Source organism: Arachis hypogaea, chromosome 16 (assembly GCF_003086295.3).
Source record: "Arachis hypogaea cultivar Tifrunner chromosome 16, arahy.Tifrunner.gnm2.J5K5, whole genome shotgun sequence".
Classification (NCBI taxonomy): Eukaryota; Viridiplantae; Streptophyta; class Magnoliopsida; order Fabales; family Fabaceae; genus Arachis; species Arachis hypogaea.
In genome coordinates this window covers 17,065,611-17,082,982 of record NC_092051.1, presented here as the reverse complement: position 1 = coordinate 17,082,982, position 17,372 = coordinate 17,065,611, and the positions used below count along the sequence as shown (strand labels likewise).

The 17,372-nt window shown below is 31.3% G+C and overlaps 1 protein-coding gene across 1 annotated transcript; it reads left to right on the top strand.

The window, feature by feature from the left end:
* The first annotated feature begins 1,017 nt into the window (after positions 1-1,017).
* On the top strand, positions 1,018-5,104 carry LOC112758114 (protein indeterminate-domain 7). Its single transcript, XM_025806699.3, has 3 exons — positions 1,018-1,526; positions 3,034-3,430; positions 4,043-5,104. The coding sequence occupies exons 1-3, from the start codon at positions 1,253-1,255 to the stop codon at positions 4,938-4,940; spliced, it is 1,569 nt and encodes a 522-aa protein (XP_025662484.1). The 5' UTR covers positions 1,018-1,252; the 3' UTR covers positions 4,941-5,104.
* Positions 5,105-17,372: the final 12,268 nt, after the last annotated feature.

Here is a 17,372-nt window from a genome sequence, read left to right as displayed (position 1 = left end):
AAAAAAAAAAAAAATGAACCAATATTATTAACCGATAATTATTAGTTGAATTTTTTTAAAAATTATTTGTACCCTATTACACCTACCCGATTCTCTAATAATGATTTGGCTTCTCAGTTATTCTCTTTAACTAACTATTATTAGGAGATTGAATATACAGTGGCTAGCTTTACTACTATAATTATACTTAGAAAAGTACTTGGTGAATAGCTAAGTTTAAGTTTAAGGATACGGTGTTTTCTTATCAATATAAAGCAATTCACATGGGCATACACAATAATTAAGGACGTACGTACAGTAGTAGTAGTGATGGCTTAATAACTAATTACATAGAAAAGTAGAAATAAAATTTATTATGACAACAATAATAAGGTAGATATTTTCATGAAAACATTTTTATATAAATATAGTTGATCAAATATATCAAACAGTCTAATTAAGTTAGGTTAGTTTAGTGATTAGTTTATTAATTTATTTAAATAAATGTTAGATATTTAAAATTTGTGTTGTGTATATAATAATTTATTAACTAATAATAAATTCTTAAATAAAATTTTAATTCGCGATGAATTAGTATTTAATATGTAAATTGAGAGATACCGAAAAAAATATATCAAACTATCTAATGATTAAGAATGCAATTTTTATGGGAAGATGGAGTGAATATTCTCATAATAATAATAATAATAATAATAATAATAATAATACAATAAATTTTGTTAGGTAGACAATAATTTTTATAAGTAACGTGAACAATGAGATTTAGAATTGACCCAATAAAATAAAAATACACTTTACTCTCAAATTATCTCTTAAACTTTAATATTAAGATAACATCTAGTGAATTGAACATTCAGTCATATTGTTAACTGTGTATGAGTAAATCAAATAAAAAAAATAACAATCCAATTAAAAATAATGAACATAATCATCTACATACCTATTAAATTAAATATTCAACATATTTATTGTTCATATTATTTAATATTCTGATTGTCTACTTATATTTTTTCTATTGAAATATTAATCTCTATGTGGCCCACAGGTATTCCAATTAAGCTGGTAGAACTCTGGTGTGAATAGAAATAAAAGGAGGAGAGTTTCGTGGGTTTTGTCCTCCCATCTTAGCTTCTTCCTTTCAACTAAACTATTATCCTCTATTCTCTCCCACATTTTCCATAACCAAATAATAGATTATTCTTTTTATTTCCCTACCTTGACTCGAAGGAGCTATTCAATAATCATAATAATAATGTCAAACATCACAAGTTGTGATAGTGGGAGCTTCTCCACAGATAACACTAACAGCAGAGTAGTAGAAGGAGGAGATGCATCACTATTGTTACTTAATAAAAATAAACAGCAATCAGAGTCAGAGATACTTGGTGGTGGTAACTTCCATAGTCCAAATTCTCATTCTTCAACCATCACTACTAATAACAGCAGCAGCAATGCTTCCAACGCAAATTCACAACCACAACCACCACCGCCTCCTAAGAAGAAAAGAAGCCTACCAGGAAATCCAGGTTTTTTTTCTTTTCTTTTCTTTTCTTTTCTAACAAAATAAATAAACCCCCATCTTCATCATCATCATTACAAGATTATTATTATTATTATTTTTCTTGTTTTAGACATACAGTAATTAAGTTTGCTTAGCTTCCTGACTACTGGTTTTATATAGTTTAGTTTCTTCATGGTCTGCTGCATATTATTCGTGATTAATTCATCATTATAGTTCTTTAATAAAAGCATTAGCTTAAATAATTAAGGTTAGTTAATTAATCAGTCAAATATGGGCAGCTGCATAATATACTATTAACTATTAATTAAGTTGGTATCTAGCATAAGAAGATATATGTGTTGGATCTCTTAAATAATCCTAATCGGGGACAAAAGGATCTGGGTTATTATCTCTTTAATTTAACCACTTTTTAATTATTTGTATACTCCTAAAAATTGATGAATTATTGGTGGGCGTAACTAGTCGAAGGACCTCAATTATTGCCTGCAGGGATTCACAATCATTGCTACTGCTCACTGTTGACTTTTATTGACTTCTAGCTCTACCTCATCTTTTTCATTTTTTTCTTTTTTTTTTTTAAAAAAGAGAAACTGTCTCCACGAAGTACTATTAAATACCCAGTTTTTTGTCTTAGGCTCTTTATGTGTATATGTTCTTCATGTCATCATTTTTTATGAACACACATAAATATTTAGATTTATTTTAATTTTAATTTTTTACTTATTCATGTGAACAAAGAATTAAGAGAGACACAATATACAATAATTTTATTTTTATTTTGAAATGTATTCAATACAAAAATATGCTTATTTTTTATTTTCAAAATCTTGTCATTTTCTTCTGTTGTAAAGATACTCCATATTTAATATTATTGAAGCAATTTGAAATAGAAAAATAATAATTTTTATGTGGTATATTAAATTTTTTTTTTTACTATTTAAAATTTCTTAATAATTTTTAATATTATAAAATACAAATTAATTATTTTTAAGGCACACGAAAATCATCAATATCACAATTCGAAATTTTTTTAGATAATCTAAAAAAATAATCTTATTTCATTCTATTTAAATTGTAAACATCAGCTATGCCAATTATTTTTACTTTCAAAATTAAAATTTCAAATTAAAAAAAATCCACCCATCTATATATTTCCAAAATTGTTGATATATCACGAGTTATAAATAAATTAAAAAAAGGTTATATGTAAACCAAAATCAATCCTAAAAAATAAAAAATCATATATATATACACACCCGTGGAACAAAAAATTTCTGAAAAATATTTAAAAAGTTTTCGGGTGAAAACTTTAAAGTTCAGTTAACTAACTCATTTGAAGTTGATAGCTGATAATTATTAAATAATTTTACATATTTAACTAAATTATTATTTAATAGTTCTTAATTATTTACTTCATATAAAATTAAGTGTATCTGAATTTTTACTTTTAGATATTTATGCATAAAGATTATCCAAAAGCAGGGTTAAGTAAGTGCATTGTTCACATGCAGATCCAAGTGCTGAAGTGATAGCTCTATCGCCAAACACGCTGGTGACTACAAACCGGTTCATATGTGAGATCTGCAACAAAGGTTTCCAAAGGGATCAGAACCTTCAACTTCACCGGAGAGGGCATAACCTGCCATGGAAGCTGAAACAGAGAAGCAGCAGCGAAGTGCGGAAAAGGGTGTACGTGTGTCCCGAAGCGTCGTGTGTCCACCACAATCCTGCTCGAGCACTGGGAGACCTCACCGGAATCAAGAAGCACTTCAGCAGAAAGCACGGCGACAAGAAGTGGAAATGTGACAAATGCAACAAGAAATACGCCGTTCAATCTGACTGGAAAGCTCATTCCAAAATCTGTGGTACCAAAGAATACAAATGTGACTGCGGCACCGTCTTTTCCAGGTATTTAAATTAAATTTCATCTTTTCGGAGTGTGATTTATTTTAAAATAGCACTTTATATTATATTTTTATTGAATTATGGTCACATTTTATGGTAAAATATAAAAGTATTATTCCATTATACTAATCCTTCTAACCAATTTAATTATCTATAAAATATATATTAAAATATAAAATAAATATAAAAAACAAATATATAATTTATTTATATTTTGATAGTTGATTTTTAATATGCAAATAATATATTTTTAACCAATACATACGAAGACAACTACTTATACAAAAATGTAGATATATGTAAAAATAATAGTTTACACATCAATGCTTATTATGAATTTATTATTTGGGTAAGCTTTAAAAAAATATTCTTTTAAAAATTAAAATTATTTTTTAATTTTTATTTATCTATTATGTTTTAGATATAATAATATAATATAAAAATATTTTTCATTTATTTATTGCTTAAAGCATTTTTTACTTAAAAAAAATGCCAAAAGCAGACTGAAATGTTAAAATTTTTTTATTTTTTTATTTTTTGGTTTTATAATCAAATAACATCCAAACACTAGTCCATGATATGAAATTATTTAATTATTTTGATTTGTGTGTGCAGAAGAGATAGCTTCATAACCCACAGAGCTTTCTGTGACGCACTGGCTGATGAGAATAACAAAGTGAACAATGAAGGAGGAGTACTAGGACATTTTCCAAAGATAGGTTCCAACTTATTGCAACCATTAATCCCAAACCTAGTTGCATCATTACCAATCACTCGCAATAACAGTAGTAGTAATAATAGTAACCCACACATTATTTCTACTTCCGAATTCAAGCAGCATCCATCATTCCCTCATGAACTCGTGCCAATGTCAATGCCTGAACAGAAACCCTTCATCAACACCACCACAACCACCAACAACCACCTAATAAACCCTTCATCACTGCCCTCTCTTCAACTGAACTCACCACATTCTCCGCTAAACATGTTCGATGAGAGTGGTGGGGTCCATTTAGCTGCAGGGTTACCTCACATGTCCGCCACGGCATTGCTTCAAAAAGCTGCACAAATGGGTGCAACAAGCGTGAGCAATAATAACAATAACACTAGCATGGCACCCCCGTCATTTGCTTCTTCCAATAATGGGATCATCATGGAACACTTCATGCACAATGCTCATCCTCAACACGATAATATTTCATCGTCTCAGTTTAATAATAACAATAATTTCAACGGGAGCGTTGGAATGAACGGTGTGGAAATGTTTAATGCTATATTGGATCAAAGTAAGGCCTTAGCCAAGATCATTGATCAGAACAACAGAAGCAGTGGATTCAGTATCCCCCCGGTGAGTGGTAGGAGTAGTAGCACCATTAATATTGGTGGAGCTAAGGGAAGTGAGGATGTAATGACTCTCGACTTTCTGGGAATCGGAGCGGGAGGTGCTGGTGGTGGTGGCGGCGCCGGAGATGGTGGTGCCCATGGATACTTTGGTATTGGTCCCTTAGCGTAAGACGTTAGTGTTCATCAATAATGTATGTGTATTATGTCTGCGCCATAATTTCTTCTTAATTTTAGGAATAATTACTTGTCCACGGTTAATTAGTTCAATTGTGTACACTTCGATATTATTGTAACATTATTTTCAGTCCTTAATTCATTCCCTTTGTTGACATATATTATTGCCGCCTCATTAGATGATGTTGGTACAGATTAAAATGCGCGCGTCTAATAAAGTTCTTATGTCCTGATGAATATAATTGCAGAACTAATGGTAACACAATGCAACAAAACCTAAACACATACCGCATGTTAATAATTTAAATTTTTTTAAAAGAGGAGTGCTAGGGCCAGCACTTTTATTAAATTCTGGTCGGCACTTAACCATCAAAAAGAAATTGAATGATTCTACATCATTAGATGCAATCTCGGACCATTAAAAACATAATTGATGACTAATTGATGACTAAAAATCACATAATCTACTAGCCACCTAGACTTTTTCTTTTTAAAAATATCTTCGCCATAAAATAATATGAAAAAATCTAAGTAGCCAAATTATTTTTAAATACTTTTTATTAAGTAAAAACTAAGAAGTATTGCACTCTTGTAATTAAATAAAGTTTATTATTTTGGATTTTATAATAAAAAGGGTGGGAGAGAGTATTACAACAAAATAACCAAAATACAAAGATAACAAAAGATCCTCCACTCTGTTATCATCCGCAAACTCACTGAGATGAGTTGCGATCTACATCTAAAAAATAACAACAACATATGGTATGAGAACCGGAGGTTCTCAATATGGTAATCGGGGGTTCTCAGTATGGTAACAATGCCCAATATGTAAGATATAACGTTCCGAGATGCCAAAGGCAATTCTAAAACTTCACATCAAAAACAGATATTCAAGCCTTAACGAAAATAAATAACTTAAACCATAAACCATAAATAGGGTTATCTAAACTTAGGAAATTTTTAACTAATACTAATCATACCGCTGTATTCCACGGCCTTCGCCAACCTAACCTCCATGCGATCCCATCACCACTGCATCCTGATCCTCTTTAACGCCAGAAAACACATTTAATGCCAACAAATAAAGCACAAATAATATTCATGTATAACAGATAAGTCAATTAGCATTTAGACATATTAATCAAATAGGCATAACCCAAATAATCAAAACAAACAAGTAGATAGAAGATGCATATGACAAATGTCTATCCTATTTTGGCTCGTGATATCACTTGTCGGTTCAAAATGCCAATCTGACACACCTCCGATGGTGTTGCCTTTCTGCCACAACCAGGGATATAGTGCCATACTCACTCTTACTTTATCTTGCGCCTCGCGAGTTATAGTGTCAGACACACTCTTTCGGGTTATAGTACCCGAGTTCACTCTGGCAGCAGAAAGGTTATGTGAGCGGAAGACTACTATAGCCCTCACATCTCAACGTAGGCGGAAAACTACCTCGACCCCTACGCCAGTACCGCTACCTCGACAAGCGGGAGACTGCCACAGCCCTTGTTCGAGGTGCATAGCGACTTACCAATCATAACAATTCAGTAAAACAGCACATGTAACACCCTAATGCTTTTAAACTGAGTTTAGCTTTATTTGGATTATATTTAGTAGTTGATATTCAAAACATTGCAAAAAAAATTTTAAAAATAAATATGAAATATTTATATAAAATAATTTATATATAAAAATATTGAATAACTAGTTTTTATTAGAATAGTTACTAGTTGAAAAATATGAGTAGATCTGAAAATACTAACATGAAAAACGGGCATGCTAAACTATGAAAGCACAACAATGACAAGCTTTATTCATACCAAATAATCATAAAAAGAAACATCATAGTTACAATTGCAATCACTCAATAAAAATAAAACAAGACACAAAAAAATTTCTAATTCTCTTAATTTGTAAAACTATGGCTAAAACAATCGCGTATTCTTCCTTCTTAAGGTAAACGCTTAATGTTTTGTATCTACGTCCTCGATAGCTTGCTCCTAATAGTGCACTTGTCCTTTCACCTCAACTGAGCTGTGTATTGCTTTGTACAGCATCATTCCTGAAGATGGTACGGAGAGAGGGGTGAGAAACAAAAGTTTCTTAGTAGTTTATCTATATGGTGTCATCGTATCCATCCCCAGCCACTCCGAGTTTTAAAATAAAAACAGTGATGATGCAATGTTGTTCAATTATTATTTCTAAAAGTCTTTGTTAGTCGGAGTGGTGTGATTTTTAGATGCTTGTTATTTACTTATGTTATGACATGTGTGACACATACAAAATGCCTATAGCATTAAAATATATAGAATGCAGACTCATAAATCTTGATTTATGTTTTCATAGGCCGTAAAGTAAGGCAAAATAAATAATAAATAAGAGAAGAACACTAACATTGGCATAAATAAGTCAAATAGAATAGATCTAAATAAAATAAAGATCTTAAACAATATCATCCATCAAATAAAAAGGAACTTTGGATAAAAGAAGGATCTTTGAATGAAATAATAAACATAATCATAAATTAAAAAAGGATAAAAGAAGAACAATCATGATCATACTTTTCATTACTTTTTCTCATAGCTTTTATATGGAAGGTATTGAGCTCAAATCGGTCTAAAAGGTAGGAGTTCCCTTCCCTTACCGAAGGTTCTTATCCCAAACATTTTGGTAATTACCTTCCCTTACCGAAGGATCATATCGATAGCTTGTTTTTGGGGGTCACCTTCCCTTACTGAAGAATCATTCTCTCAGTTCAATTTACAATCAAGGTTATTTAGACATACCAAGAAGGAAGTTATGGTAACCAAGATATATTATTATAAAATTGATGAGAGTCTTCTTTCCTTACCGAAAGTGCCCAAAAGTTTGTCGATCACTTTCCCTTACCGAAGGATCATCTCGATTCGATCACCTTCCCTTACCGAAGGATCATCTAGATCATCTTGTCTTTGGGGGACACCTTCCCTTATCAAAGAATCATTCCCTCAGTTCTTTAATGCACATATGATTGTTATTATAATGCATAATACGTATGAAGGAAAGAGATATTATATTATGACATGTAATGCTAACATCTATATCCAAAAATATTTAACATATGACATATAAAAATTAGCATAAAATCCCTACCTCGAGTGAAGTTCCTATATGTATTCTGATGCAAATAGACATGATTTTTTAGTGAAGAGAAACGTGTTCCATGACTAGTCTTTGTGTATATTTTGATATAAGTATGAATCATTGACTGGATAAAAAGAATTTCCATATTCCGTAGTTCGCATAATTCGAAAGGATATATTCTTGAACAATATATAAGTGGACTTTGTGAATACTTTGGCTAGAATATTTTGTATGGAAAAAGGGAACAGAATGGGAAAGGAAGGACTCAAATAGCTCTTAGGCATGTACAGATTGTGTTAGGAGAATCTACTTCGCGTTTATGTGAAATCTCCAATCTGAATTGTCACTTTGCAAGCCCTATAACATTTTTTAAGTTTGGAATTTGGAAATAACTATTAGACACAAATTTATAGATAATTGAGTTAGCTTTAAAAAGAATTTTAAATTAAGTCAATTGAATAACCACAACTTGAGATATTCTCGAAATACTTTTAGTATATCAGGCTGGCTGATAAGAGCGCGATTTCTACCATGTACTTGTAACAGATTTATCTACCTAATTTAATTTGAATTTAGTTTTGTACTGAACTTAAAGAATAAAGCTAGTTTTCTTATCTTTTTATGTAACTAAATATCATTCAAATCTAATAAATATAGAACTAATTATGACTATATCTTAAAAGGTTGTTTATTGTCGGTTAAAGATTTACTACCACTAGTGCTTTCATATATTTGAATTTTAACCTAGATATGTTAGTTTTTCAAATGCATTATTTCTTAATTTTTTATTTTGAATTTAAATTTTAAATTATTACCATTTTAATTAATTAATTAGTTATTGAATAATGACTTGATTCAAAAAGTTGGGATGTTACATTCTCACCCTCTTAAAAAAAGAATTTTGTCCTTAAAATTCGTGTCTACTAAGAACATACTAATCAACCTTATCTTGTCCTAGTAGGTTTTATCTACTTTTTTTTACAGGATATATGATAGCCCTAACATAAGTAAGTTCAATCAATCCATACATTCAAGCAAAATAAGTAAAGCTACAAAACAGTTCTATCCTCATCATGAGCTAACTAAGTGCACTAAATGTGAATTAAATATTCAAGTCTAATATAATTATATAAGATAGATTCACATGATAGATAATATCATTCATTTTTTTTATTCAAACACCAAAGAGGAAGAAAAGAAAAGTTAATCAAGGAAGTTAATGTCAAATCAAGTTAAGCAAAAACATGATAAATAGAGTTCAGAGAAGTTAAAGGTAATTACTTTTCTTTAACATGCAAGTCAATTGCTTCACATTTTCTCCTTCCCTCTGATCAGAGAGGTAGTAATAGTAACATAAATGACATATATAAAAAATATCATGTAATATCACATGTTGATCAGAGAGGTAGTAATAGTAACATAAATGACATACATAAAAAAAAATCGTGTAATATCACATGTTTAAGAGAATTTCATGATAATGGGACATACTAAATAATCACATAGAATTTATAAAAATGAATGTATTCTTGACTTAAATGGCTTGCAAAGTAATAGTAATAATTATAAAAATAGCATTTATACAAAAAAAAAATATAAGAACGTGCATGTACTTTCGATTACAAAGACTTAACAATGATGGGTTTTATAAAGACTTAACAAGGGCATCATACAACAACATGAAAATAAGAAATTAAACATAACAAATGCCAAGCATATAAAGTAACAAAAATATAATTTTCTAACTTTAAAAAAAAATCTCATGTGTATTTGTCTACATCTTTAACTATGAGTAGAGTGTTCCTAGGTGATCTATATTTTGATATTAACACATGCACATTTTGATCAAACAATTACGGCAATAAGTCTCAAATAAAACATTCAGGAGCACAATAACTTTTATTATTAGATGATCACATATTTCTAATCTAATTTCATCACATAGAAAAGATTTTATTGTATGACACTAATTATAACTAAATGATAATAAATTAATCTTGGAAGCATAGAATATGGCCCTATGGAAACCAAAATGTAACACCCTTATGCAATGCTTTTAAACTGAGTTAAGCTTTATTTGGATTATATTTAGTAGTTGATATTCAAAATCTTGCAGAATTTTTTTTAAAAAAAATATGAAATATTTATATAAAATAATTTATATATAAAAATATTGAATAACTAGTTTTTATTAGAATAGTTACTAATTAAAAAATGAGTGGATCTGAAAATACTAACATGAAAAACGGGCGTGCTAAACTATGAAGGCACAACAATGACAAGCTTTATTCATACCAAATAATCATAAAAAGAAACATCATAGTTACAATTGCAATCACTCAATAAAAATAAAACAAGACACACAAAAAATCCTAATTCTCTTAATTTGTATAACTATGGCTAAAACAATCGCGTATTCTTCCTTCTTAAGGTAAACGCTTAATGTTTTGTATCTACGTCCTCGATAGCTTACTCCTAATAGCGCACTTGTCTTTTCACCTCAATTGAGCAGTGTATTGCTTTGTACTGCATTGTTCTTGAAGATGGTACGGAGAGAGGGGTGAGAAACAAAAGTTTCTCAATAGTTTATCTATATGGTGTCATCGTATCTATCCCCAGCCACTCCGAGTTTTAAAATAAAACCAGTTATGATGCAATGTTGTTCAATTATTATTTCTAAAAGTCCTTGTTAGTCGGAGTTGTGTAATTTTTAGATGCTTCTTATTTACTTATGTTATGATATGTATGACATATACAAAATGCCTATAGTATTAGAACATATAAAATGCAAACTCATAAATCTTGATTTGGTATTTTCATAGTCCGTAAAGCAAGGCAAAATAAATAATAAATAAGAGAAGAATACTAATATTGGCATAAATAAGTCAAATAGAATAGATCTAAATAAAATAAAGATCTTAAACAATATCATCCATCAAATAAAAAGGAACTTTGGATAAAAGAAGGATCTTTGAATGAAATAATAAACATAATCATAAATTGAAAAAGGATAAAAGAAGAACAATCATGATCACACTTTTCATTACATTTCCTCATAGCTTTTTTGGAAGGTATTGAGCTCTAACTGGTATAAAAGGTGGGAGTCCCCTTTCCTTACCGAAGGTTCTTATCCCAAACATTTTGGCGATCACCTTTCCTTACTGAAGGATCATATCGATATCTTGTCTTTGGGGGTCACCTTCCCTTACTAAAGGTTCATTCCCTTAGTTCAATTACAATCAAGGTTATTTAGACATACACAAGAAGAAAGTTATGGCAACCAAGATATATTATTATAAAATTGATAAGAGTCTCCTTAGCTTTCCTTACCGAAGGTTTCCAAAAGTTTGCCGATCACCTTCTCTTACCGAAAGATCATCTCGATCATCTTGTCTTTGTGGGTCACTTTCCCTTACCGAAGGATCATTCCCTCAGTTCTTTAATGCACATAAGATTGTTATTATAATGCATAATGCGTATGAAGAAAAGAGACATTATATCATGACATGTAATGCTAACATCTATATCCAAAATCATTTAATATATGACATAAAAATTAGCATAAAATCCCCTACCTCGAATGAAGTTCCTATATGTATTCCGATGCAAATAGATGTGATTTTTTAGTGAAGAGAAACTTGTTCCATGACTAGTCTTTGTGTATATTTTGATGTAAGTATGAATCCTTGACTAGGTAGAAAGAATTTCCATATTCCGTAGTTCGCATAATTCGAAAGGATATATTCTTGAACAATATATGAGTGGATTTTGTTTGACTAAAATATTTTGTATGGAAAAAAGAGAATAAAATGGGAAAGGAAGGACTCAAATAGCTCTTAGGTATGTACAGATTGTGTTAGGAGAATCTACTTCGCGCTTATGTAAAATCTCCAATTTGAATCGTCGCTTTGCAAGTCCTATAACATTTTCTAAGTTTGGAATTTGAAAATAACTATTAGACATAAATTTATAGATAATTGAGTTAGCTTTAAAATTAATCTTAAACGAAGTCAATCGCATATTCACATCTTGAGATATTCTTGAAATACTATTAGTATATCAGGCTGGCTGATAAGAGCACGATTTTCTACCATGGACTTGTAACATATTTATCTACCTAATTTAATTTGAATTTGATTTTATACTTAACTTAAAGAATAAAGCTAGTTTTCTTATCTTTTCATGTAACTGAATATTATTCAAATCCAATAAATATAGAATTAATTGTGACTATATCTTAAAATGTTGTTTATTGTCGGTTAGAGATTTACTACCACTAGTGCTTTCATATATTTGAATTTTAACCTAGATATGTTAGTTTTTCAGATGCATTATTTCCTAATTTTTCATTTTGAATTTAAATTTTAAATTATTACAATTTTAATTAATTAATTAGTTATTGAATAATGACTTGATTCAAAAAGTTGGGATGTTACAACACAGCTCATAGTACAATTCTGTTTATACATGTTGCATTCACCATAATCCACCATTTCAAGTTCCAACTCATCCATCATCAATATATCAAGTTCATCATCAACCTCACTCTCCATTAGTCCACAAGACAAAACGACCTAACTGACATACCTAGCCTAAATCTCCGTCTTCTAAAACCCGAAAATAAACCTATTAATCTGAAACATAAACCCATCTATATTAGTCTTAGGGCCTAATAATTACTAGCCACAAGTCTTAAGGAGAAGTTAAGGAAGTTTAGAAAGCTATAAAACCTTTGAAAATGGAGAAAAATCATTTTTCACCAAAACAAGGGCTATGCATATGCACACCCCTACCGTGCATACGTACAAGGTTAAAAATGGGTGGTCGCGTATGTGACCCCCCGCTCATGTCGCGTGTTAAATTCTCACGTGCGCATGCCTTGAAATTATATGCTCGCGTACGTATGCTAGTGCCCACGTACGCGAGACCCCAGGCAGTGGAGAATGCTTGCGTCACGTGCACTGTGTCGCGTACGCATGCTATATCAGAATCAGAAAAATTGTAAAGCTACAAAAAACTAGATTTTCATACCGAACTTCAAATGCTCATAACTTCTTCTAAAAAAATTCTATTTTTCTCAAACTTTATATCATTTTAAAGATCTTGAAATAATCTTTAATTTGAAATAAAATTCATTGAATTTCAATGTCTGAAGCTCAAGTTATGATCCGCCAAAATTCACGAAAAACAGACTTTTACCAAAGTGACAATCATCTAGTATTTCCAAAACTTTCAAAACCATACCAATCCAAAACCCATCCAAACATTCCAAATTCAACCAATTCAATACCAAAACATACTAAAACCAAACCGAATGTCCCTCAATCACTTTCTAACCATTTCACTCAATGTTTCATCCTCTCCACTCAATAAATTCATATATCCAAAAATCTCAATTTCAAACATACAACTCCAACAATTTCCATAATTTCAATTCCTCACAAGCATTATTTACCAACAAACATATATATCTTCTTAATACTCATCAAAACTCAACGATCATCAACAAATCTCAATAACATCATTAATCAATATCAATCATCAAAATCATCACAATCATAAAATTCATCATACATCTTCAAATCCACAATCATCAACAACTATTTCAATCCTATCCTAAGGTTCACTAGCCTAAGGTTCACGAAACATTATATACTACATAAAGGAAACCGAAATCATACCTTAGCCGATTATTCTCCACGCACAAAACCACTTCATCACAAGCTTTCAAGCCTTCACTCAACACCAAACAACACCAAGAACACTCTTTATCATGAAAAACAACAGGAATCAAAGCTAGAGTTTATGACATTCAACTAAACACAAGGTTTTAGTGATATTTTACCTTATCCAATGAGTTTTGGGATAAAATCCACTACTCACCCAAGCTAGATTAACCTAAACAACAAGAACACAAAGAAACTTAACAATCCCAAAAGCCATTTTTGAAAATGATATAGAGCAGAGAAAAGGAGCTTGGAATCAGAGTTTTTTTTACCAACTTTGATGGGTTAGAAAGGAAGAGCTCGATAAGAGCTTCGCGTGGCCACAAACCGTTCGTCAATCGGAGCTCCGTAGCTCAAGATATGGCTAAAAGAAGAAGAAGGTGAATAGTGCAAACCCTTACCTCCACTCTTCTCACTTTAGCAGGGCCCTTTTCTTGTTTTAGGGCTAGAAATAAACTGAAATGCTCATTAGTTGTGTTTATATATGTTGGATTTGGGTCCAACTTAGATCCGATCTAACCGGTTAGTGTTTTAGGTTCGTTTGACTCACTTTAGGCAAAAATCTTTAAGATTAGCGTCCGGTTTTCGATTCTAAATTATTTTTACATTTCCAAAACAATAAATTCAATTTTCAAAATATTATTTTTCTCAATACGCAATACCGGATAGACTAGAGCCAGTACTGCCGGCTTAAGTGCCAATACGTGTTTTTTACAAAAACTTTTCATAAAAGATACATTTTCCCACTCAGAAAAAATTCATTGAATTCAAATTTCATCTTTTTATTTTCAAAATATCATTTTATATTTTCGAACCTATTTTAGGCAGTTGAAATTCTTATTTTATTAAAGCGGTTATTCTGATTCTTACACCCAAGAATAATGCCCATAGACCAAACACTTTCTCACTTCCTATTGGACCTAATACCATATCACATGATCCAACACATGTCCAGCAACCTTCCCCAACCTTTTCCACTAATCCATCTTCTTCTACGCCACCTCACTTAGATGATCCCCCTTCCTCACCTAACGTGTCCTCACTTTCACCCTCTTCATTACCACATAGCACCCCTTCCCCCCCAACTTCCACCTTGATGCCACTACAACCTCTTCAATCACCCCCTCATCTCCTGTTCTTTTTTCTTCCTTGTTTTCTGGCCAACCCACTTCCCCAGCCTCTCTTTTCCCTCCATCAACATCGATCCCTTCCGTTTGCCAGAGCCAATGCCAGTCACGACCACCTTCTTATCTCTTTGACTTTATTTCTAATTCTTCTCTTACTTTTCATACCTATTCCTCCTTAGGTTCTAGCTATCCTATCTTTTCTTTTGTTTCACTTTCTTCTTCACACAGTAAATATGTCTCATCTTTACATTCTGAGTATGAGCCAAGAAATTCTTAGGAAGCCAATAAGGCCCCTCATTGTCGAGCTGCCATGAATAAAGAAATTGGTGCCCTGTTGTTGAACAGGAATTGAGAGTTGATTGATTGCCATTCGAAAGTGTGACCCATCGGTTGTAAATGAATTTACAAGATTAAACTCCGGACGAACGATTTTGTTGAGCGATACAAGGCTTGGCTCCTAGCGAAAGATTTCACATAAACAGTTTGATTTTCTAGAGACTTTTCACCGGTGGTGAAACCTGCAACAATCAGAATTGTTCTGGCTTTAACATCAATGAAGAGATGACCTATTCAGTAGCTGGATGTCAATAATGCACTTTTATATGTGATTTGATGGAAACCAATTATATGGCTCTTCCTCCTGGCATTACTCCATCTCGTCCCAATCAGTGTTGCAAGCAAGCTCCTTAAATCTTTTTATGGATTGTGACTGTCAAGCAGAATGTGGTATGAAAAACTTTCTTCTCTTCTCTTTTCTTGTGACTATCAGCAGACCACTTTTTATTATAGTTTATTTGTCAAAATTCTGGGCAATGAGATATGCATTCTGTTAGTTTATGTCGATGATATCGTTGTTACTAAAAATTTTGCTGCTGAAATTACTTCTATTAAGAAGATTCTAGGCTACAATTTTAGGATTAAGGATTTTGGTTCACTAAAGTATTTTCTAGGCATTGAAGTTGCTCACTTTTCAAAGGGTATTTCTCTTTCTCAACATAAATACTGCCTTGATTTATTGCCTTGATTTTGTATTACCAGGATGATGGTCCTCCTCTTTCATATCTCTCTGTTTATCGCCGTCTTGTTGGCCGGCTAATTTACTTGACCACTACTTGGTCGGATATTATGTATGCCACCCAGCAGCTTAGCCAGTTCATGGTCTCTCCTTCTCAGGTTCACTACAAAGCTGTAATGCGGGTTCTTCGATATCTCAAAGGTAGTCCAGGTAGAGAGTTATTTTTTTCTAGAGACTACTTTTTAGATATGTGGATTTAGTGATTCTAATTGGGCTGGATGTTCTGATACTCACAGTTCTTTAACTAGCTATTGCTTTTTTTTTTTTTGGGGAAATCATTTAGTGTCTTGGAAGACTAAGAAGCAGACCTTGCTCATTCCTCAATGGAAGTTGAGTATCGTGCCTTGTCTAATACAACTTGTGAGCTTTTATGGATATTAAACTTGCTGTATTTCCTTCGCATTTCTTGTGAACAACCTCCGGTTCTATTTTGCGATAACCAGAGTGCGTTGCATATCGCTGCCAATCTGATGTTCCATGAGAGGACCAAATATCTACAGGTCGATGGTCACCTTGTTCAATAAAAAATTCAAGTTGGGATCATGAAATTATTTCTTGTTCATTTCTCACAGTAATTGGCAGACATTTTTACAAACCTCTACCTACTTAATCGTTTTATGCTAATCTTTTCAAGCTAGAAATTCTTGATATCTACCATCCTCTAATTTGCGGGGCACATTAAATAATCAATCTTCACATACCCAAAACAAACTCCAAAAAATACAATCTTTGTCTTTTCTTCTAAATATATTTTTCTAGAAGATAATGACTTATCACATAAATTCAAATCCTATTAGTCTGTTAGCATATAAGAATCTCATACAGATTTTAGAAGATTTGATGAGTTGTAGAATTTGCTATTGTGTATATATAGCATAATCATCTTTTTTTATTTTAGAATAAGAAATAAAGACATACATTTTTACTACTCTTTGTCTTCTTGTCAAATATCTGTTAATATACTTCTTACTTTATCAAGAGCATTATTAGCATTTGCCATAAATTTTCTTTATTTTTGTTTTAAAAATATTTTTATTTAATTTTCAAATTTTAAATTTATTCGTTAGTGTCATATTTATCTTAAAATAAATATGATATTGAAACAGTGACGGACCCAAAAAATTTATGTTGGAGGGACAAAAATAATACACATTACTATTAAAATATATATTAATTTAAATTTAAAAATATAAAAGTACACATTTCATCTCTGTCATCTGGATCATAATTTAAAATTTTGGGTTGTTATTCAAGATCAACTACCATACTTTTCACATTAAATTCTAAGAACTTTTTATTAGAAGAGACTAATGGAGTGACTTCAGATTCTAGTGGTAGCTTTCTTTTGAAATATTTTTCATTACTATTTC

Coding starts and splice junctions, on each gene's coding strand:
- LOC112758114 (XM_025806699.3), top strand. CDS start 1,253: ATGTCAAACATCACAAGTTGTGATAGTGGGAGCTTCTCCACAGATAAC. Junction 1,527..3,033: donor AAGCCTACCAGGAAATCCAG/GTTTTTTTTCTT, acceptor GTTCACATGCAG/ATCCAAGTGCTGAAGTGATA. Junction 3,431..4,042: donor TGCGGCACCGTCTTTTCCAG/GTATTTAAATTA, acceptor TTGTGTGTGCAG/AAGAGATAGCTTCATAACCC.